This window comes from Halichoerus grypus, chromosome 9 (assembly GCF_964656455.1).
Source record: "Halichoerus grypus chromosome 9, mHalGry1.hap1.1, whole genome shotgun sequence".
Taxonomy (NCBI): domain Eukaryota; kingdom Metazoa; phylum Chordata; class Mammalia; order Carnivora; family Phocidae; genus Halichoerus; species Halichoerus grypus.
Genome location: NC_135720.1, coordinates 90,163,825 through 90,188,804, shown reverse-complemented (window position 1 = coordinate 90,188,804; position 24,980 = coordinate 90,163,825). Strand labels below are relative to the sequence as shown.

The following is a 24,980-nucleotide window of genomic DNA, read 5'->3' as shown; positions in this document are numbered from 1 at the left end:
CGAAGCCTGACTAGTATTAGTAACTCTAGGAGGGCGAGGGCACATGACCCATTTGTCACCCACAGCTTCATGTTCAGAAGGGCCTCACGCTTGGTTTAATTCATGCTTTGTTGTCACTTTTTGAAATTCTTTGAACTGTAAGTTGAAGGTGAAGTCCGAGGGACAATGGAGCATGGCCGGGAACAGAGGCAATACATATATACAAATGCACATTTGTTGTTTCTTGCCGCCCCATTCACATGTAGTGTTTGTGACTAGAATCCCCCCAATACTGGGGGTTTGGTGAGACTCAAATTGAGTACAAGGTAAGTGCGTTGCCTCTAAAGACTGCGTAGGTGTGGTGCCGACCGCACCGAGAGGCTATGCTTTCCACTTGAACCACAAACTTGCTTCCAGTGCAGAAAGGCAATGGTGATCTCCGAAACTTGAAAGATCAAAGAGCCTTAGTTTTCCTGTCTTACTCCCATTACTTCTCTGCACTGGCTAATCATTTACACTGAAAATGGTGACATGGACAGAAAGGGAAAGAGAGGGAAGTCCATAGAGACCTTTCTCTTCAGTCCTTCTTTACCCCCCCGTAAGCTGAGGGGAGAGAGTGTTGACTGGGTGTATCATGAAGTGAAATGAAGACCGTTGACTTGATTTTGTGCAGCAGCTCTAGTGTTCTGGTAAGAAAGAAGTACGCACACAGGGACAAGCTGTAAAATACCAATTGCATAGTTTTGGTGACTCTGCATATGTGTTAAATGCTCTGATATTTGCATTTTAAACTGGCATTTCATGATACAAAAATGAATGATAAAAGTGTTAATAATTTAATATTTTAATTTTTCTTAACTTAAATTGACATCAATAGCAACTAAAGACACCATAAAAGGTTGCGAGACCACGGAAGAAAAGAAGTGCTGGTGGCAGAGGCTGCATCTGAAGCCGGCCTGACGCCGCAGCCTGGGCTCGGAAGCGCGGTCCCTGTAGCAGAGAGAGAAAAGCTTGTGGCTGGCGGAGCTGTGCCACCTCCCACCACCACCAACCCTTCCTGAAGCTTCCTCTCTGAGGAATAAGGGGAACAATAAGATCTCTTAGGAGTTTTCTAAGGATTAAGTGATATTTAATGTCTAGGTGTCAGCACAGTGCCAACCCAGCGCGTGGTAGGTTTCCAATAGATGCATGTTTATTTTTTTCTTTTCCCCTTGATTGTGGCCTCACCTTAGCTTTGAGTATCTCATTTTCTTCTCCTGCTTCATTAATACAAAGCCCGGGAAGCAGGTATTCCTGGCCCACATGCTGGAGCATGCATCTGCTCCCAGTTAACCTTTGGGGTCAGGGACAACTGTGGAATTTTTTTCTTTTTTCTTCTTCTTAAAGCTATAGCCCTGATTGCTTCAGTGCATTACTCTGATCTAACTAAAATTTTTTGGAGGGCCAACCATGGAGGTGAAGTGAAGTGACTTGAAGGTATGGTTTGTTAGCGTCCATTTATATGTCTTATGTCACTTTCCCATAATTTATTGAAGTGAAAATTTTTTCCTTAAAGCACATAATAATATAAACAATGATGTATTTCAAACAACCACCATTAATTGCATCCTCAAATTTAAGTGTTCCTTTATAACATTGTTCTGTGAGTAGCTTTGAGAACTATATGGGCAATTTCTATTTTTACATTTGTCAATTCACAAAGTTACAGATGATATTTGACATTTATACTATAAGATAGAGATTTTTAGTGATTGACATAGTGAGTTTTTTCATGAAAAGAACTGGAACTAAGCTCACTTGGCACGCAGAAGACAAGGCCACAGTGAATCTTAATGAAACCAGGCTTAGGAAGAAGATTTTCAGACAAAGCAAGGGATATTTGTTGGATATTACTTAGGACCTGGTCCTAAGAAGGACAGATTTAGCAAGATTATGTTGTGCGAGTGGTAAAGGGGGAGGAAGGAAACAGTAGGTGATGACTTTGGATGAACAGTAGTTAAGAATAACAAGATCTAGGAAGTGAATAAAAATCCTTTTAGAATGTACAGAAAAAAACAAAACAAAACAAAACAAACTTGGTCTCTCACTGGCTAGAAAGAAGAGTCATAACTCAGTTCCACAAATATTGTTATGCAGAGAGCTTTGAAGTGGGTGTGTGGTGGTGAACTGTATTTAGGATTATAATAATTCATAATGTTGCTTATAGGAGATCTCATGGGGGAAGAAGATGAGATGCTGTGGTCAGAAAAGCATCTGGCCTCATAATGGACAGAGAACAGTGACTTAGCAACAGAAGCAAGGACTCAGTCTAAGTGAAGGGAGAGATGGTGGCCAGGGTAACAATGATAAATAATGGAAACAAAGGAACCCTTGTGCACCGTGGGTAGGAATGCAAACTGATGCAGCCACTGTGAAAATCAGTATGGGGGTTCCTTAAAAAATTAAAAATAGAATTACCACATGATCCAGTAATTCCACTAGTGGGTATTTATCCAAAGAAAATGAAAGCACTACTTTGAAAAGATACATGTACCCCCATGTTTATTGCAGCACTATTTACAATAGCTGAGATATGGAAGCATCCATTGATGGATGAATGGATACAGATTATGTGATATACACACACACACACACACACACACACACACACACATATTCACAATGGAATACTACTCAGCCATAAAAAAGAATGAGATCTTGCCATTTTTCAACAACATGGATGGACCTAGATGGTATTATGCTCAGTGAATAAAGTCAGGCAGAGAAAGACAAATGCTACGTGATTTCAGTTGTATGTGGAATCTAGAAAACAAAATAGACAAACAAACAAAAGAAGCAAAAACAGACCCTTAAATATAGAGAACAAACTGGTGGTTACTGGAGGGGAGTACATGGGGAGATGGGCAAGATGGGTCAAGGGGAGTGGGAGGTACAAGCTTGCAGTTATGGAATGAATAAGTCACCAGGATGAAAGGTCCAGCAGAGGGAATATAGTCAATGGTTTTGTATTAGCGTTGTATGGTGACCAACGGCATCTACACTTGTGGGCACAGCATAACCTATGAATCGTATGAATCACAATGTTGCATACCTGAAACTAATGTAGCATGGTATTTTTTTAAAAAATGGAAACAAGGTGAAGCATGCTGCCGTGGATATTCTGGAAGGAAAGATCAAAGAGGTTGAGCTTTACTGGATTTGTTTGCTTGTAGTTTGTTTTTAAGCCTAAGGGTTTTAGTATTTATACCAGCAGTTCTCCAACCTGGCCGGACCGAATCAGTACAGCCTCTGATTAACTGGCAAGTATGGACAGGAAGGGGAAATCCGTTATAAAGGAGGGAGGAAGGGTACCAGAGGTTTCAGATAGTCAGCTCAGGAGAAATCATACAGGTTACTTTGACCTGAAGGAAAAAGAGAGAGACAAAAACAAAGAGAGAAAATAGGTAGACCTTGGCAGCATCCCAGCACACCATATGGTGACTGTAATGGAATTTTTATGAGGAGAAAACCATGCAAATTCAGGAACAGTAATTAGAGTTGGTCTCATTAGCTTCACCTTGAAGGGACGCCTGGAGAAGAGTAGCTAGTGGCTGGAACCATTGATTCATCAACGAAGTCCTTAAAAGGAAGAATAAGACTCGTGTATAAAAGAACTAATCCAGGCCTATGCACTGGAAAGAATTTCTGGGAGAACTTGTTCTGCTGTTTGTCTCACTGATCCTGGTCAATCACTGTCTGTCGTAAATCATAAAGCTGCATGTGCACGTGCTCTCACTTGGTCTGCTTAGAAGGAGACCCAGAAATCAGAACCACTGGCCTGGGAAGAGGCAGAAGCTCATTCTCAGGTGCCCTGGTGAGGATTCAGAACTGTCGGAAGGCTGTTTCTTGGATTCTTGGGCTGTTCCTTGGTTGTTTCTGAGGGCGCACATTGGGAATCTAAAATGTGTATAGAGACAGTGCCCTAAAATCCCTGTGTCTTTCAGCACTCACCAGGCCTAAAGTTTATTATTGAGACTTATAATGTCACAGAAGCATGATAATTCTTGTTCTGCTGTCCAACAATCTTTTAATTCCAATAGAAAGAAAAACTTTCTGAAGTGTGAAATTTTGATTTATAACTACAGAAAGAGTGAATGTGATTCGTTATTATTTCTTCAAACTGTTCTTCCAATATGGTGAAGTATTACCATGTATTAAATCTAATTTACCTCTCTAAAAATGATAATGCACTTGGAACCCACAGAGGTAAGCAGCGCCCCAGGTATCACAAAGGCACGAGAGTTTAATCTTGCGCTCTTTGCTCATTGAACTTCTGGCTGCTCATTTCCTCTTCTATCTTTTGAAAAAATGGTGATGATAATACTAACATAGGGTCGTCTCTAGCAATAACTTAAAGTGTTTTGTAAGATCTTTGCAAATGGATTCAGAAATTCTAAGTGACAAGTGGATTTTTCCTCTTCCTTCTTCCTTTCCTGTCCTGAGTGAAAGAAAAGATGGGAGAGGAGCCACCAGCATGATGCTGTGACTTTCTGGTCCACTGAACCCTGCGTGGTGAATGGCTCCTGATTACTGGTGGGAGTTCCCTTCTGAAAAGCCCGTCCTTGTGTACAGACACTTTGTGAGTATATTTGACTATTACTCCAGGGCCTATAAAACTTTTAGATTTCTGAAAGAAGGAAACTGCCTTTCAATCAAATATTCTTGACATTGGAATACACTGATGCTGACACAGAGACACCAAGATAAACATAACTAAGCTTTAGCTGACTGTTCAAATGGTCATGAGAGGGTATAGCCAGTTTTTAGAGAGGAAGCTCAATTAGACATCAGTAAAGAGTTAGACAGGTGTGAGTGATTTCAGGAAAATAATGGAAGAAGCTTATGAAATTAAAATCAAAGCTAACATGATGCAAAGCAAAATTATGTCTAGCTTGATGTGTGAGAAATAAGACCCAAAAGAATGAAAGTCTCACCTACTGGAACAATACGTATTAAGTGGTACAGGATTCTAGACACTCAAGCCATTTTTACTCCATATTCAATGATGGTATGTACTTTAGTGGGTGCTAAACTAAAATTAAGATGACTGGAGGTTTTGGGGCACCTGGATGGCTCAGTTGGTTAAGCATCTGACTCTTGACCTCAGCTCAGGTTTTGATCTCAGAGTTGTGAGTTCACACCCCTCATTGCTACTTAAAAAAAAAAAGATGATTGGAGGCTTTTGAATGAACTCTTAAGGAGCATACACTCTTGGTTTATCTTACGATCTGTACTGTACAGCTTCTCTCTCTTTTTTTTCTTTAAAGATTTATTTATTTATTTTAGAGAGAGAGAGAGAGAGAGAGAGTGAGTGGGGGGAGGGGCAGATGGAGAGAGAGAGGGAGAGAAGCAGACTCTCCCGCTGAGCGTGGAGCCCCACACAGGGTTCGATCTCAGGACCCTGAGATCATGACTTGAGTGGAAACCAAGAATCAGACGGACGCGTAACCAACTGCAGCACCCAGGTGCCCCTGTACTGTACAGCTTTTAATCATAGTGGCAAACTTTCAGCTTCCTGTTCTGTAGATATGACCATTAAACTAAGGATATTCTAGAGCTTTGAAAGCATCAGAACCATACACAGCCATCTCCACGATGTTTCTTTGGTAGCCATTCTGTACAATGGAGACCATGTGGTTTCTACTTCAGGAGATTAAATGATTAAAATGTGGGCAATGTAAACCGACTATTGTTTGTGGCCAAGTCAAGATGATGTCCTGACTTCCAGTTGTGCTGGTGAAGAGGCAGCGAGGGAAGGGTGACAGATGGTGAAGGAAAGGTGACAGCAACAACAAATGCAACGCTGTGCTCAGAGCACATGAGAATTTGATAAACCACATTTCCTGAGGCAACATATAGCACATATTTTTCTATGTTTTGAACAGAAAAAGCTGAGACTAGAAAAAGTGGGAGGTCTGGATCTCTCTTGCTGTTTGCTGTCAGAGATGAGATCATGAAAATAAGGGATGTAAGCACCAGTTTGTGGGTACACTTGAATTTCCATAAAGTGCTCATTGGAGGTGTAGAACAAAGAGTAAGAATGTGGGCTTGTAGGTGACAGATTTCCACTTGGCCCTTCCTCTTTTTTTTTGTCCTCTGGATGTTCTTCTATGAGATCAAGGTTATGCCCATTGAACTATGCATAGATGGATATTCCCTTCCATATAAATAAATAAAAAAAAGGAGGGCGCCTGGATGGTTCAGTCGCTTAAGCGTCAGACTCTTGATTTCGGCTCAGGTCACGATCTCGGGTTGGTGGGATCAAGCCCTGTGTTGGGCTCTGTGCTCGGTGCAGAGTTGGCTTGAGGATTCTCTCCCTCTGCTCCTCCCCCTGTGGGCACGTGCATTCTCTCTTTTTCTAAATAAATAAATAAAATCTTAAAAAATAAAAAAATAAATAAAAAGAAGGGCGGATTTGCAAGGATCTATATATTTTTGTCATTTCAACTCTGTTTCAAAGCACTGGTCAAATGTGGCAATTTTCATGTATTTCTCAAGTCAGTAAAGTGAATTAGTTTAACTTTTTTTGGACAGTCTTAAGAATTCAAATTATTTAATAACTTAGACAACTTTGACACTATAGTCCAGGATATTTAATTACACAAAAGCTAAGATTTGCTGGTTTTAGATTGTCAGGAAGAAATTCTCACAATTTCTAATCACTCTGACGTGATCACCGAAGAAAATAATGAACATTCTTCTATAGGAGAAAATATTGGGTATGAGCATACACTGTCAGTTATGTTACAAAATGCCTCAGTACTGTGAAATTGGGAGATGTGTTATATTAAGGAATTGGCTACAACCTGCTCTCTCATTCATCAGGCATCTTCCTTCTGTCCCATCTGAATCAAGGCTCTATAAAGAACAGGCTGAACTGATTGGATTTTGTGATACGCCCCCCTTCATTTTTCTTTTTCTGTACTGTAGATGACATTCATTCATTTTTTCCCCCAGAAAAACATGAAGCTATATTTATGTGCTCTTATTTCTGTTACAGTTAATAACTGAGGGCTTGAAGTAAATAAGGAATTATTTGGCATGAAATATGAGGTAACCTTTCATAGTTAATTACCACAGCACAGAAGACCTACATGCTAGGGACTGACAGAAAGCTATGTGCACAGAGCACTTGTACATAGATCAAATAAGCAGGAAGTTATATATTTTTTTTCTGAAAAATTCTATCACTGTATTATACCTTTATAATATAGGTTAATGATGAGATTTTAACTTATATTTCAATGATATGAACAGAGAGACACATGTGCCCCCTCTATCCTTTATTTAGGTCCTACCTTCTTCACTGCCATCCACATCGATCTCAATATACAGTATTACAAGCTAACCCGGATAGTCTCTGTCTTCAGAGAGTTTTTCAGTTAGTGAAAGAATCAATAAGTATGTAATTACTGATTTCTCACACAGTACCAATCCTGTGAATGATGCAGCTAGGGATACAAAAGATATTGAAGGCGTGGATTGTCTAAAAGGAATTTAAGATGAATTCTGCCAAGGGGCAAGATTAAGATTACGAAATTGCCACTATTCTAGTGTTTTTGATTTATGAATATGGTAGCTTCTTATGATTCGAAGTCGTGACTGTGAATGACAAAGCAGTATATAATTATTGTGGGATATAAACTGCAAATTACAGGACATAAACTGCAAGTTGTATATAGGCTTTGTGTCGATAGCTGTAAGGAGCCCCCAATTCATCAGAGGCCCTTGGGCAGTACTGGAAAAGGGAAAGAGAACTGGGTCAGGCATTCCAGGCGAGAGGAAGCCGGGAAGGGCGAGTGAACGCGGGCGAGTAAGCTGGCTGCTCACACAGCCGGCGGCGGGCTGGGGACTCGCTGGGCGCGGGCTGGGAGAGGGTGGGGACGGGTATGCCAGGGGGCGCACTCTCTGTACAGGACTGGTCGAAATGGGAGGCACAGAACGAGAAACACGCCAACGGAAAGAAATTCCCTGACCGTTCTCCTCGGACAAGCGCTCTACTTTCTGAATTCCACCTTCTGTATCAGTTACGTGCCTCTTTTCACGCAGCGATGTCTATGTTCCCGGGACGGACGCTGTGTGCACCGGGCGTGGCTTCGTAGCTCTGATTAAGTCCGTATGTTGTGACTCCCTGAATCGATGACAAGTTTTAGTGTAACAGGGACCAGGGATTTTGCATTTATTCTTTCAAAAACATGTAATGAGTGTCTATATGTGACAGCCACTCTTGTTATAAAAAAGGAAAGCCATTGTTCTGGTTCCCGAAGAGATCCAGGCAGTTAAAGAAGATAGGATATCGGTTTCCAGCAAACCGCAGCGAGATTAATTCTTAAATTTTTCTGGAAGGGTTAAAGACTTCAAAGAAGAATGATCTTTTGAGCTGAGGCTTAAAGGATAGAAGTGTTTTGGAGGCAGGAAAGCGAAGTGTGGGTGGCTTAGGAAGGTGCAAGAGCCCGGCACAAGCACCGAAGGGGAGGATGTGGTGATACGTCGCAGAAGGTCCCCGTGTCCAGTGCAGCCGGCTGTAGGGTGGAGTGAGGGAAAATGAGGTTGTGCGAGAGGCAGGGGCTGGGTAAACGTCTGCACATAGCATGCCAAGGATCTTACTAGGTGGTACGTTGTGATGAAGCGTGCTGATTAGGTAAGATAAGTTTGAATCTGAATGTTTAGAATGATCCCCTGCAGCAAAGTGGGGCAGAGAGGGGAGGAGGGGCGTGACCAGCAGGGAGACCGGGACGAAGGCTGCTACCACCGCAACAGTCTGTGACCGACTGGGCACGGTGAGAATAAAGAATAAAGAAGGAGAAAATACAAAAAGCAATTGGGAGGTAAAATGGACAGACTTTGGTGTTGGGTAGGATGTGGGGGACAAAATGAAGAGAAGGCAAGGACCCTGTCTGTCTTATTCACAAGTGTATCTCCAGTACCTAGAAGAATGCCTCATCTAGGGCCCCAGCAAATATTTGTCAAAATGAATAAAAGTGAGACATCTAGATGACTCAGATGTTTATTAATGGCAGTCGCCGGCAGAAGGGAGACAGGAAGGGAAGATAATGTAATCACCTGTGGATCACTGTGAGACATAGTGGTGGTTTCTAGAAGAGCCAAACTATAAGACATACACTATAAGGAAGTGAGGGGTGTGAAAGGAAGAAGAGCTAATAAAGGAAATGCCAAATATGACTGCAGGAACACAGGAATAGGATTAGGTTAGGTTACCATCGTAAGTCAAGTGAGACATTTTCAAGCTGAAAATTTTACAGGGTGATTTGTCCAGAGCGTTCAGTGAGAATGAAATCTGGCAAAACCAGTGCTCAGCTTTGGGGAACGCAGGGAGGAATGTCATCAGTGATGGGCATTAAAGGTCCCTTGCCTTTTTATGTGGACGTGTCAGAAATTAGAGGTTGGCTTACATTTCATTTATACAAACTCTGTGCATCTTTTAACCTGAGAAAGATAAAGGCAGCATAGGAAATGGTGATTTTAATGGTAACAACCAATAAGCAGATCAGAGATGGATATGACCAAATGATTAAGAAAAACACCTAAGCGTGGAGATAACACTGACTTAGATCATAGTTTCTTATATAGAACGGACAACTGCAAATTATATGATTGATATTAATCAGAATCATTATGTTTTAAAGGAATGGGTATTTCTTTAATTAGTAACTTTATGTGACATAAATTGATGAATCATCCCAACATATGACATTATGGGCAATATTACATATCTTAGATCATCTCCAGATACGGTCTAAATTAGCAAGTCCCTGGAGGTTTTGAGTGGTTACTCTCAAATATTAGTTACCTAAAAAGCACCTAATGTGCTGGATAAAATTCTATTCTTTGATTCAAGAGTGTTTGGGAATTAATATCTTAACAAGCACCCTCCTGTGCTTCTGAGACAGGTGTGAAGAGGTCCTACTTAGAGAAAACACTGCCTTTAGTGCCACTTGCATTTTTAAGCTGGTGTTCTTGTTCCCTCAGGTGGTCGAATGTGGAATTGCATACTTCAGATTTCCTATTTTCACTCTTTGGACAACAGAGCTCCACAATTTATCTACCTGTTATCTAGCCTTTATTTAACCATTCTATAAACCTGAAAATGCAGTGCAGCATGAACATTCATCTCCTTACTTATAAAGCAGATGACTAGAGAAGACCAAAAAATGTCACAAGAAAGATTCCATAATTTACAAATGCTGTGGCTAAAACATTGCTTTTTGCTTGTTTGTTTTTGAGAATTTTGAAGGACTCTTCATAGAAGAGTACTGAAGAGTTACTCGGTGGCAGCATTTTCATGGGCCAAGTGTTTATCCTTTACTTGGGTTCTCCTTTTCAATCTTTCAGAATTTAGAAGATTTGTTTTAAAACAAGACAGACCCAGGGTCTTCAAAGCTCATTTCCATTTTTCATTAGCCGGTTTCTTGTGTGTGTGGGAGGAGATGCTAATTAAAAGGATATAATCGATAAACATACGACGAAGGATGTGTAGAGTAAAGAATCAGGGGTAAAAATTCCTTCTTCTTTCCCCTTCTTCCTCCCTGACTTCTGGCAGTCACTCAATAGATATTTGTTAAAACCACCTGAGAGGCTTCGTGGGCAAAGTAGTGATACCGGGGACACCGTTTTTATGAAGGAAGAGAGAAATTTAGCAAACCAAAGTTTGTAATCGAGGGGCTGTGCTCTACGTGCAGGGCAGGCTATCAAGGCTTAGAGGCAGGGAGGTTGCCCGCCCGGGAGGGAGGAGCGTGGCCACCGGGGAGATCCTAATGGAGAAGATGCTATCTGGACTGGAAACCTCTAAGAATGGCTACTTTTTAAAACCTTGTGCAACTGTGTTGCTGTCTTACACATCATACAATTATCTGTTTTTAGGGTGGTTCTCGTATTCATTCATTCAGTACTGATTACGTGTCAGGCAGCGTGCTCCGTGTAGGTGTATAAAGCTGAAGACGACTGGCTTGGCCTCTGTCCACATAGAGCTCCCATTCTTGTAGTGGAGACAGACAAAAATAAATTATCTAAAAAATAGATTAAAAATGATAAATTGAGGTATAGGCTTTGAAGAAAATAAATAAGAAGCTGGGGTAGAGAATGGGTGCAGTGTGATAGCATCCGCTTTTGTGAAAGGGAAGGCCTCCCTGAGAAAATCTAAGCTGCCTTGTTACCGAGGCCTACTCTGTTTTAAGTGCTTTTCTTGTATCAGCTATGTTAATCCTCACAACTCCATTAGAGAATGTCCCATTATTAAACCATTTGCCGGTGAGGAAACTGAGGCACAGAGACATTAAGTAACTTGACACATAATCTGTAGGTGGTGGAGACTGGATCCAAGTCTACATGCCCGGGCCCCACAGCCTGCTCTCTTGACCCCTCTGACAGCCATCTCTTGTCAAGGCAGAGGAAAGAGCCCGCACAAAGCCTCTGCGACCGGCAAGGGCTGGACGGTGAAGGCACTGAAGAAGATGTGCGTGAGAGGAGCACAGAGACCGAGAGCGCTTGAGGTTGGAGATGGAGGCAGGGGCCTGATCCTGAAGTCCCCCTGAGGACACTGTAGGGAGGTCTGGATTGCATTCTAAGTACAGTGGAAAGTCACAGGTGGGTTGTAAGCAAAGTTTTTTAAAAAAGTAACTCTTGCCATAACTTGGAGAATGATCTGCAGGCAGCAAAGGCGAGAGGGAGATCAGTTTGAAGGAGGTCATGCAGTTTGGCAGAAGAGATGGGGCAGAGATTCGAACGGACTTTGGCGGTGGAATGAACAGCAGTTCACATGATGAAGTGCTTTCCCCCCGCCCCCCAGAAATGGTCGGAGGCTGACACACCACCCTTCACTTGGGATGTGCGCTCCTTTCAGACACTTGTTAATACTGAAACCAATGTTCAGAATTAGAGGCAGGCACTGAACGAGTCGAAAAGAAGAGAATATGTTATTTACCCTAGCATACGAGAACCCTTGATGGTTGCGAGAAAGGTTCTTTTCTGGTGTAATATGTTGATTTCACAGATGAGAATACTGAACTCAGAGAAAGTAGGTAGGTAGGTGCTTTTCCTTGATTCCACACAAGCATAACTGGTTTCTACTTAAGACAGACAAATTTAACTTATAGGTTGATTTCCCACCAATTCTAGGGCATTGGAGGACTTTATTCAGGCCGGGCACTTTCTTAATTACTTACTTCTTTAATTTGGAATGGTTTCCTTTCAGGGCAACCATTCCCATTTCACAACACGTGGTGAAATGATGTCCCTTCTGAGAACTTCCCTTCTCTCCTTATATATGGAAACAGAAAGAAACAGAGGAAAGGACAAGTCAATAAGCTCACCTCTCACGTGACATACTCACCTTCTCTGCCCTCACGTTTGCCTGCCGGAATTCTTGCCCTTGATGAGAAGTAGCAGCCCTGGTGTGAACAGGGCTTTGGAAAGGGTCAGGGAACGTCTGAACACTTTGGACTACAGGGAACACGCTCGAGGCAGCAAACAGGAGGAGGCTGCATTTAGGCAAATGTGTCCTTTATCTGGAGCTAATTGGAGTATCCCTGAAGAATTTCTAAAGTATTCTTAAAGAAGCTAAGCAAGTCCTAGAGGGTTCAATTAATCTTACCATGGCCCTTCTGTCCAGTGAAAAATATTAAGTTATTTTGCAGTGCCGAGTGATTATTTGCCAGCTGAAACTTCAAGTGGAATTCATAACCGAAGCCGATGTCTGGGATCCGTGAATAAGCCAGGAATGAAGTGTATCCAAAAGCATCTGTGCCACTGAACCTGGGCTGAGAAATATCAATAGCTGTGGAAAAACCCAAACCAAATAGTTAAAATAAACCTGTGCATGTACTTGTAAAAGGAGGGTTATGTTTTGCTGATGCATCTGGCCAGAGAGTCTGTTTACTATCACGTTAATTAGACTTAAGTGCCCTTCAGCATTGAGCAACTAAGTGACTCAATGGGGAGTTTCAAAACCAGAACAAAGGAAGTGCAGTGTTTTGAGATCTTGTATATAAAGCTTTCACATACCCTTTTTACATAATGAAGAATTGACTTAAAAAGCAAAACCCTATATTTGAAGAGTAATTTTCAAAATAAAAAAGATCACTGGTGGTCAAAGTGTTTGCCCAGGTGCTTTGTAAACATGATTTGGCATCTGAACACTGGCCATGATTTAGAGAGGAACTTGCAGCTTTGAACCTGGGCTTTTCGAATCCTGCCCTTCTGGAAAAGCCAAAGCCATAGGTCAGGGTGGGAAGGCCAAGACATGGGCAGGCAACAGGTCAGTTTCCAACACCATGTTGTTAATGACCAGAACTTTTCTTTTAGTAGAAATCTTTGTTTAAAAAAAATACGTTTACTCTTGCTCTGTTAAGATGCTTGTTAAAAGAAATGAAAGCATAGGTTTCGATAGGACTGAAACTGTAGGGAGATTTAGTAGAAACAGGAAATGGTTAAAAACGAAGTTCAAGGGGTGCCTGGGTGGCTCAGTCGTTAAGCGTCTGCCTTCGGCTCAGGTCATGATCCCAGGGTCCTGGGATTGAGCCCCGTTGGGCTCCCTGCTCGCGGGGAGCCTGCTTCCTCCCTCTCCCTCTGCCTTCAGCTCCCCCTGCTTATGTTCTCTCTCTGTCAAAAATAAAATCTTAAAAAAAAAAAAAAAAAAAACCAAAACGAAGTTCAAGAGCCAGTGTGGACAAAACAGAATTTAATTGAGGGGTACTGTTAGCCAGCTAGGCTCTTTTCATCCCGCCTCTAATCTTGCTTCCAACTTTTCTCTTGGATTGCTCTGTTTTGTTTGTAAATAGTCCCAACTGGCTTCTGTTTCCCCCACTCTAAGAGGATCACAGGAAACAGGAAGGGGGCTGTTGATCCCTATCCTGGTCTGTTAGGCATGGTGTTCCCAGATTAAAAGATGTTCCTAGGATCTATTTTTATTAGTTTGAGACAGCTTGACAGAGGGAAGAAGAGCTTGTTTTGATTACCTTATATTGCTCTCCTATTCTCTAGATATGTTGCCTCTCCTAGGAAGTTGTAAAACTAGAATTTTTATAAGCCTTAAGAAATATCTTCACTCTGGTTCCTAATGCTTAAAACAAAAGAGCTTGTTATGTCTGGTTATAATTGTTTATACAGCAAATAATTGTACTATCCTGGGAAAAGTGATTCTACTTATCAGAGGCTTTTATTTCTGTTTGTTTCGTATACTATTCAAGTAGGGTAACTGTGTGGAATCAGCAGAATAAGATTTTGTTAAAATCTGACCAGTTTATTCCTTGGGATGTATGGCCTAGGATAAGTGTTCTTTTTCTCAAAACTCATCAAAATCTGAAGCATGATTTTGACACATTCCAACCTCTTACATTTATTTTTTTATCTAATGAAGTAATTTATGGTTTGTGTTCCAGAGACAATAAGGCTGGGCCCTTCCTAGCAGGGATTTCACTTGCAGTAGCCCCATAGATAGGATAGTTGAAGGAAATGAAATGTAGTGGAATTGAAACAAAATAAAAAACTGACAGTGTTTGATGCTGCCATTAAAAACAATAGAATTCAACTAAATTTAATACTAAAATAGAGGAATTTGGGTTTTTTTTTAGGAATGACTTTTTAAACAATATTTCTTCCTGTTAATAGTTTCCGACTGGGTATACTTAAAAGTTTGGTAGTACATTCAGGTTAAATCAAGAGATACACACCTTATATGTATTTCACTGTCAGCCACTGTGCTAGACACTGTGACACAAAGATAATAAAGCAGCATCCCAACCCCCAAGGAACTAGTGTGTGGTCAATTAACTTATCCAAATGAGCTGGATGGAAAGTGGAATTGAAAGCTGATGAGCAGCAATTCACCTGGCAGATAAAAAGGAAAGATAATTTCAGGTTGAAAGAAGAGCATGTTTTCAGGTAGGGAGGCCCAAACAGCGTGTCATACTCAAGGAACTCATGGAGTATGTCAATTTTAGAATGAAGTATAAAAAAGAAAAGTACAAGCAAATGTAATGAGATAGTCAGACAGGGATCCAGTTATGAAGGGCTTGATACTTTCTCCATAATCTCTGAGTGGTTGGGCAAAGTCAGAGTTGCCTGTTAGAAATACCACTCCAGGGATGAAATGTGAAGGCTGGATTAGATGGGGAGAGCTGGAGGACCAAACTTGGGTTAAGAACAAAAATGAGGATTTTGATGATACCAAGAAATCCAATAGTGAGCTAAGCTTACACTGAATTGTAAATGTGAGGAAATTTATGGGTCAGTCATGGAAAAAGATAATGGTGTGATATTTATTTAAACAGTGAAGAGAAATGTGTTATCAGTGCTAGTATCCAATCAGAATAAGTTTATGACACAATTTCATACTATTGGAAAGAAGTACAATGTATACTGAAGACTGAGGATAACCATGCGCACAGGAAAGGGCCTGTCACACTCTGCATTTCTGAGCCTAAAGCTACACTGTCGAATAATGTAGACATTCACCACATGTGGCTGTCAGTACTTGACTTGTGGCTAGGCTGACTGAGAGGGCTTAGTATGGAGAAAAGAATTTAAAATATCTTTTTAAAAAAAAAGATTTATTAGAGAGAGAGCGAGCGAGCATGCGCTTGAAGTGGGGAGGGGCAGAGGGTGAGGGAGAGTCTCAAGCAGACTCTGTGCTGAGCACAGAGCCTGATGGGGGGCTCGACCTTTTATGACCCTGAGATCATGACCTGAACCAAAACCAACAGTTTGACACTTAACTGACTGCACCACCTAGGTGCCCCAAGAATGTAAAATATCTTACTAATAATATTTTATATGCATTAAATATTGGGTTAAATAAAATATATTATTAAAATAAATTTCACCTGTCTCTTTTTATTTTTAAAAACGTGGCTACTAAAAAACATAATTACATAGGCAGCTCACATTCTACTGAAGAGCACTGCAGAGAGAACCACCTGTCTCTGAGCAGGTAAGTGATTTCTCTAAACCCTCAGTTGTGATTTACTTCAAGGGGCTTTGTCTTTTGGTAACTCTAGGAGCCGTGAAAAGATAGGGTTTCTAAGGGGAAGAAGAGGAATCAGGAGAAGGGGTCAAAGAATGTCCATCCCACTGTGAAGAGGCTCCTGTGTCCTCACCCTCACACCCTCCCATGTCCTCACCCTCATCCTCATCCCACTGGATCAGGCAGGACAATGTGGAGGGACCCAGATTAGAGAAAGAGGACTTTCAACCTTACAAATGATTCTTTTCAGTTCTTGAAAGTAAGCCCTTTATGATCTTCAACCAGGCAACATTTGGTTAATTTGATTACTCTATTACACAAATTCCCAGATCAGACTTCTAGAAGTGTCAGTTGTCATCAAATTAGTAGATTGAACAGATTGTAATGGGAATATTTTAGGACTATTAAGTGAATTTTTTTTTCCTTTTGTAATCCCTAGTTGCCTCATGGTTTCCATATGTGAAATTTTGTATTTTTTTCTTCAGTTCTTTTAAAGTTACAGCAATAGATTGGGACCATGAGGAAGAAAGGGGGATGTTGGGATTTGAACTAAATATTAATTATTTAGTGTGTGGAAGAAGGGAGCAAAATCAAAATCACTAACAGCAGTCTGGGAACATTTCAGGCAGTCAAAAAGCCTTATGTATCTCAACATCATCTAGGGTCATTAAAAATTCTACAAACCTTCAATGATGGGAAAATGTCATTACCTTTTCTATAATATAGTGCTCGGTTGCAGGCTCCATGTGGAATCTCTGCACGACATATCACATTATGCTCACAGAATACATCTTAGCAAAAATTACTACAAAAAGGGTATAAACTTCCGTCTTCTAGAAAATTTACTATGGCAAAATTTTCTCATTCCCCATCGGGGCAGAGATATTAGCACTTGAATGTTTTAAATGTAACTGTACTTTTTTCTTTTAAAAATGCTCTGTGGTTAGTCCTCTTACCTGAATTATTGACATTTTATGCATAGAAGTGACCAAGATGAGCTATCAGGATGGGGGAAGAAGACATATATAAGGGTTCAGACTGCAGAACACCTTCCTTTCAACTCTGCGATCAGTGATGCCTCCTGAAGCCCACTGGCCGTGACAGATGAGGCATTAAACGTCACGGTGATTGAGAAGAGGCCGCTGGACGCAGCCAGCTCGGACTCCATTTTGGATTGCCTCACTTTCTATGTAAATTTGGGCAAGTTAGCTTCTCTGTTTTAGTTTCTTCATGTGTAAAATGAGGATGGTAAGAATATCCAACTTTGTGTGAAGAATGAGAAAAGTATGTGGCTGAAGGAAACACATCTGAGCTAATCACAGATCTCAAGTGGGCAAGCCTCTTGCACAAATTCTGTAATCCTACTACATTTTCCCAGTCAAGTCACGAAGGCAACTAATTTATACCTCTTCTTACCCCCTCCAACATCTAACATTCATCATTTCTCAATTAATGATCTTGCTTCTTATTTCATGGAGGAAAATAAACTAAGAACAGAGAACTACCCCATCTCTCTGCCATCAGATCCTCCCTGCCTCAAATCTTTCATTTTGATTGAGATGTTCTGCCTTCCCTCTGGTTACAAGGCTGACTCTGCCTGGGTATCGGATCCACCCCTCATTTACTTAAGGGCATTGTTTCAGCAATTCTTTCCCATTTCCCCAGGGGAGACACCAAATTCTTCTTCTCTACTGAATCATTCCCTTCAACATCAAATACGCTAAGATATCTCCATCTGAAAAAACTGTTTTCCTCAGCTCCACATTCCTCTCTAGCAGCTCCTTGTTTTTCTACCTATCATTCTAGTAAGAGTGTTCTAAAGAGTATCCGTGTTGACTTTTTCTTTTTCTTTTTTTTTTTTACCACCTATTCACTCTTGATTTCATTCTAGTCAGCTTATCTTCTCTCTTTCCTTTGAAACTTCTGATGTGAAGGTCACCAGTGACCACCATCTTTTTAAATTCAATGTCAATTCTCTGTTTTCTTATTCAGTTATCTCAGGAGCAGTTGACAGTTCATTCTTTCTTTCTCTTGAAATGCTTCCCTCACTTGATCGTCATGATATCATTCTCTGCTAGCATTCTTCCTGCCTTCAACTGCTCCCCATTCTCCTTTTCTTTCAGTTGTCTCCATCTGCCATCACTCTCTATCTCCTCCTATGTACCACCCACAGGAGGATGAGTCCTAAATAAAAATCTTTATCCTTGACTTCTTTCTTTTTTTCTATTTATTTCAGAGCTCCACACTCATATATCCAACTACCTACTAGATATTTGACATACATTTGTATGACCAATGGGAATCTCAACCTAAACATACACAAGACAGAACTCTTTATTCTCATATCCTTATAACCTCTCCTTCCAACCAAATCTCTTCCCCAGTCTTCTCTGTCTTTGTTCAGAACAAAAATTAATCATAACCTAAATTATTTCTTTTTCTGCCACATCAACCAGTTGACTGGAAAATCCTGTTCATTTTCAAAATATCTCCTGAATCTCACTACTTCTCATCACCTCCATCAATGCCACCAAAGTCTACTATGCTATTCTCTCTAGCCCAGACTACTACTGGTTTCTTAACTGGTCTCCTTTGCCACCTTTGTCTCCCTGCAGTCTCTTTTTCATATTGTAGCCAGTATGGCCTTTAAACATTAATTGCATACTTCAGAGTCCTCTAGTGTTTTCCCTTGAATTTTGAAATTAAAAAAACCCCAACTCTTTAGCATAGCCTCAAATCCCTACTCTCTGAATTTATTTTATATGCATTTCTTCTTGCTCATTCTGCTCCAACCTTGCTAACTTCTTTGTGTTTCTTAAACCAAACACGCTCCCAGGTCAGGGCTTCTGCTTCTCTAGTTCCAATGCCTGAAACATATTCTCCCTCACTTTTTCAAGACTCTGCACAAGTGTCCCCTCTTCACAGGGGTCTTCCCTGACTACCCTACGAAATTATTAATTCCTCCTACCCCCATCACTCTCTAGTTCTTTAACCTGCTCTGCTTACTACAGCTTAACTACATAATGTGCTATTTGTCTATTTTTTACTGTCTCTCTCCCCAGTTATTTTAAATTTTTTTTACTGTCTCAATCCCCTAGATTGTAGGGCTCATCAGGGCACAGAGCTTGCCTGTCCATTATCAACTCCAGGGTGTACAACAGTGCCTGGACTCACGTGGGTATGGGATACATTTTTATCAAATGGTTGAGTGGATACATATAAGGGGCTTACCATAGTGTTGAAAAAATAGTGACACTGATATGTTATTTTTCTGCTGTTATTGTTTATTTAATATCTTAATTGTTCTGTTCTTATGTCACTAAAGAAAGAATTGGATCTGTTAGATGAAGTTGGGAAAAAGAATTTCTATACCATCACCAATGCTAACGATTGTTTGTTTGATTTTTTTTTCTTTCATTTTTCTAGTCATTTGCTTCTAAAGAATAAGAACATCTCTGGATTTTTGCAAAGATATTAGAATCTTAATTTTTCAAGTGTGAGCAAAAATTCAAATAATATAATCTATATTGATACTGAAAATCAAAGAAGTTGTTTTTCATAACTAAGTTGAATAAATATAACTATAATTTCATAAGTTATTTCTTTTAAAATTATTTTATGTTTAATATTTGATAATAGTGTCTTTTGAACTCGTAAGATAAAAATACCATTGGGGCAATTGATAGTTTTTGATAGAAATTTTTGGCTTTTACATGACAAAATATCTGTACGATTCCCTTACAATCTTGTTTAAAATTTTACAATATGGACTTGAGAAAAGTTCCTTAAGTTCATTAAAGAATTTTTGAAAATGTATAATGTTTTCAGGATAGATGGTCTTGTCTAAATCTATTTTTCTGAAATAAAGCTCATTGCTCAATACAAAAGACAAGAAGGAAAGAAAATAAAACTGTTGTTGATTTTTACTTGGATTCTGTTTTCTATATAGGCTGCTGCATATAACCTTAGCTGACTGGACACCAGGGAGCGCCGAGCTAGTAAACATGCAGTTCAGTTCTTCCCTCCTCTATTATGTATTTTAATGAAGCAAGCAGATGGTAGATGGATTTTCCCCTGGAAACTGCTGATTTTGAAAGACTTTGGTATGCCAGTTTTGCAAGCATGGTGTTTAGCAGCATAGACTACCCCGAAATATACATTTAACTCTGCCAGGAAAAAATTCATATACCCTTAGGCAGATGGGTAAATTTGCAAAAGTACCAAACCACTGCTCACCTCTCCAGCTTTCTTTTGTAGATTTGAATGTAAACATCTTTCTTCTCTCTTTGTTCTTAACTTCTTCTTAGTAAGATAGCAATAGATTTAGCTCAATATCCTGCATAAGTGCAATTAGGGTATAAAACCATATACATGATCGCTGTTGTTTCTATTTCTGTTGTTGAATAAGCTCCTTGTCAAACACGCTTCCACACTGTTCAGCATTAACATTCAGAAATAAAAAAAGTGGTAACCTACAAATGCGATTTACATTTAAAGGGAAGCGAAAAATAAGTCTCTTCTAAGATGTTATTAACAGTAATAGGTGATGGTGACTTGTACAGAAAACATATACTTACTATTCTTTCTGAACTCAAGATCATACTCAATACATGAATAAAATCAAGCTCTCTATTCAAATGGATATATAATATTCAATTCACCCTCAGGTATAAACATGAAATAAGTATCATTGGTTGCCAATTCCTGTTCATACTAAATCATTCAAACATTCTGTGTAGATACAGAATTCCACCATTCTCACTTCTCTGTCAGTGAAAAGCTAAGAACAAACAGAATTTTACATTAAGATAAGAAAACTGATGAAAATATGGAGCATCATTATTTCCACCAGCAAAAGAAATGGTAAATGATCAGAATCCAAAGCAGCACATTCTTTTTAGATGTGTAATTCTTAGAAATTAGTGCCATCTTCTGGCTTCTCAAAGTACTGCTTTCAATCCAAACCAGATAATGGTAGATTTTCACAGTACCATGAAATGTCAAAGAAGAAAAAAATCTCCAAAAGATATGGGTCACATTGTAGATCTGTGTTACAGTTTATGGCATAAACTTTGAGAAGGGTCTCATGTATCCTGTATCTATCATTCACATTACATAAACAATGCAGATTTATCCCGGATTAAATAGGCTTTGTAGTTTTTTGTGATAAAGTAAAATTCCCAGATATCTCACATGGAATATTTGAGAACTGATGTGTTTGGAACACTTTTCTCATTCCTAAGTGGTGAGTTTCTTCATGTTAATGGATTCTTAGTTAAGAAATTAGGAAACATCAAGATTGGAGTGGGTCATCATTCAAGTTCAGGGGAAATTAAAAAAAAACTTTTTAATGTATTATTTTTTAAGCTATGGATATGTAAATGTATTTTTATATACTCCAAAGTAATAAAAACAATAGCAATGATATGAGCTCCTATATTCTAGTTGCTAGGTGCCCTCTCAGAATTATTTTAGTTCTCATAGTGCCCCCATGAGATGTTCTTACTCTTGTATTTCTTTTTTTAAGATTTTATTTATTTATTTGAGAGAATGAGAGAGAGCACTAGTAGGGGGAGCAGCAGAGGGAGAGGGAGAAGCAGGCTCCTTGCTGGGCAGGGAGCCCCATGTGGGACTCAATCCCAGGACCCCGGGATCATGACCTGAGCCAAAGGCAGATGCTTAACTGACTGAGCCACCCAGGCGCCCTACTCTTGTATTTCTGTCATATAGATGAGGCTCAGAGAGGTGAGGTCACACAGCTAAAAAATGGCAGAGTCAGGATTTGAACCCCAATTCATCTGACTCCAAAGCCTTTCTGTGTTCTTTCTGATGGTGGCTGGGATATTCATGACGTTGGCTGATTAAAAGCTATTGGTAGATATTTATATTATCAAAGTTTGTACCCAAATTGATTTCATACAAATTTGTCTTATTTCCATGCCCAAGTCTTGGTCCATGGACTCATGGGAAATTGGCAGTAATCTTATATTCCCTCTTCCATATTTAATAGAAATGTAAATACATTTAATTGCCTTGCAGTGCCAACTGTTTAACTGATACTCAATATATACCAGTGAATTTATCAATAGATAAGTTTGAATAGGAGTTTAATTATTTTATAATATACAAAGTGTGTAAGTGAAAAATAGTGGTTAAAAAGATCAGTATTTGGGATGTCTGGGTGGCTCAGTCAGTTAAATGTCTGCCTTCGGCTCAGGTCATGATCCCCGGGTCCTGGGATCGAGTCCCATATCGGGCTCCCTGCTCAGTGGGGAGCCTGCTTCTCCCTCTGCCTGCCGCTCCCCCTACTTGTGCGCTCTCTCTCTCTCTCTGGCAAATAAATAAGTGAAGTCTTAAAAAAAAAGATTATGTTTGTAAAGTTTTCTAAGTGTTTGAATGCACACACAAACACACACACACAGACACACACACATATATTCCAGATAATTAACTATAATTTTCATTTTGTTGTATTGTGTAGAAATAGTTTAGAAGAAGCAAAATCTGAAAAGGACCCAAATAATAAGAATGATTTATCAATAAATAAATATATATCAATATATCAATGATATATCAAAATAAAAAGGCTGATATACTCTATGAGAAAGAGAATTAAGAAATTTGTACTAGAGATACTAGTGGGAAACTATTTTTAAGACATCTGTAGTTTAGCTGTTGAAGTGCTGGACAAAAGCAGCAGCATACTGCAAAATACTAACTTATTTCTGGGGACCACTACACATGATGTTTCAAATGCATATAATAAAGGGAAGATTTTATGTCAATAAATATGGCATGAGAGATTATTCTAAGTCATATTACGAATAAAACAAAGAAAAATCATCAGCCAGAATTTGTGAGGTTTAAATTTTGTGCAGGAATATTATTTTTGAATGGAAAAGATCTTGTTATATATAAAAGCCCCAAGACTTCATGTACTAATAGTAAGCAGGTGCCTAATTCAAACTATAATGGTATATAACAAAACTACAAAAAAGGACTCGAAGATTAAGAATTAGAGACAGAGTATCCTAACAACAATCAGGAAACATAATGAAATAAAATATTTTACTTGTTATAGCGTGAAATACTTGGAATAAAACTTACCCATTAGGTTTCTTAAAGGTTAGAGTCAACAGAAATCAACCCTGGCTATCCGAAGCAGGAAAAGAATTTATGGGAAGGTGATAGGCTAGCTCATAGAATCAATGGGAAGACTGGAGAACCAGTGGGTAGAAATAGGCTGAAATAAAGGAATCTAGGCAGTTCAAACACAGCTAAGTTCACATTGTGTGAACAGTGTCATCAGGATGCAGTCATTGTCACCTCTAGGACTGGGGACAGTTATGTGGCCACCTCAGCTATAAATAATTTCGAAGTATCACTCTCTCTTTGGATGACTTTCTTAACATTTGTATCCTGGGGTATCTCATTGGCCTATCCTAGGTCATGTGTGTGCACACAAGAAGGAAGTGCTGTGTAGCTCAAAACAAAAACAAAACACAATAACCAATAGATGTCCCTCAGAGACCTTTGGGGACCCAGTGTCAATCTGCATTCTTTCTCTAGTACTTGAATTTTCAAATTAAAACTTCCTTCTGTGACAAAGGAGCCAAGAATATACAATGGGAAAAGGACAGTCTCTTCAATAAATTGTGTGGGGAAACCGGACAGCCACATACAAAACTAGACCACTATCTGACAGCGTACACAAAAATAAAATCAAAATCGATTAAAGATTTGAATGTAAGACCAGAAACCATAAAACTTCTTGAAGAAAACATAGACAGTAAGCTCCTTGACATTGGTCTTGGCAATGATTTTTTTGGATTTGACACCAAAAGCAAAGGCAACAAAAGCAACAATAAACAAGCGGGACTACAGCAAACTAAAAAGCTTTTGCATAGCAAAGGAAACTATCAGCAAAATAAAAAGGCAACCTCCTAAGTAGGAGAAAATATTTGCAAATCATAATCTGATAAGGGGTTAATACCCAAAATACATAAAAAAAATTCATACAACTCAATAACAAAAAACATTTCTGATTTAAAATTGGGCAGAGGAACTGAATAGGCATTTTTTCAAAGAAGACATACACATGGCCGACTGGCACATGAAAAGTTGCTCAACATCACTAATCAGGGAAATACAAATCAAAACAACAGTGAGATATCACCTCACACCAGTTAGAATGGCTGGTATCAAAAAGACAAGAACTAACAAGTGTTGGCAAGGTTGTGAAGAAAAGGCAACCTTGTGAGCTGCTGGTGGGAATGTAAATTGGTGCAGCCACTATGAAAAACAACATGGAGGCGTCCCAAAAAGTTAAAAACAGAACTAACCATATGATCCAGTAATTCTTCTTCTGGGTATTTATCCAAATAAAATGAAAACACCAACTGAAAAGGAGACATACATTTCCATTTCACTGCAGCATTATTTATAATAGTTGAGATATGGAAATAACCTAAGTGTCCATCATTGGATGAATGGATAAAGAAAATGTGATGGATATATGTACAATGGAACATTATTCAGCCATAAAAAAAGAAGGAAATCTTGCCATTTGTGACAACATGGATGGACCCTGACGGCATTAACCTAAGTGAATTAAGTCGGACACGGAAAGACAAATACTGTTGATCTCACTTATGTATGGAATCTAAAACAAACAAACAAAAACCGAACTCATAAACACAGAGAACGGACTGGTGGTTGCCAGAGGCAGGAGGAGGGGAACAAAACATGTGAATGGGGGTTAAAAGGTACAAGCTTCCAGTGATAAAATAAATAAGTCACAGGGATGTACTGTAGAGGGTGATGACCAAGTTAATAATACTGTATCGCATCTTTGAAAGTTGGCAAGAGAGTTGATCTTGAAAGTTCTCATCATATGAAAAAAATTTATAACTATGCATGGTGACTGGTGTTAATTAGACGTATTGTGATGGTCATTTTGCAATATATACAGATACAGAACCGT

The 24,980-nt window shown here is 39.5% G+C and overlaps 1 protein-coding gene across 2 annotated transcripts in view; it reads right to left on the bottom strand.

Moving 5' to 3' along the window:
* The window catches only part of EYS (EGF-like photoreceptor maintenance factor), a 1,566,128-nt gene that overhangs the window by 64,355 nt on the left and 1,476,793 nt on the right, over positions 1-24,980 (bottom strand). For both annotated transcript variants that reach the window (XM_078055169.1, XM_078055170.1), the window contains exon 35: positions 12,629-12,811. In XM_078055169.1, coding sequence (XP_077911295.1) covers positions 12,629-12,811 — 183 coding nt within the window. The remainder of the gene's footprint in view (positions 1-12,628; positions 12,812-24,980) is intronic.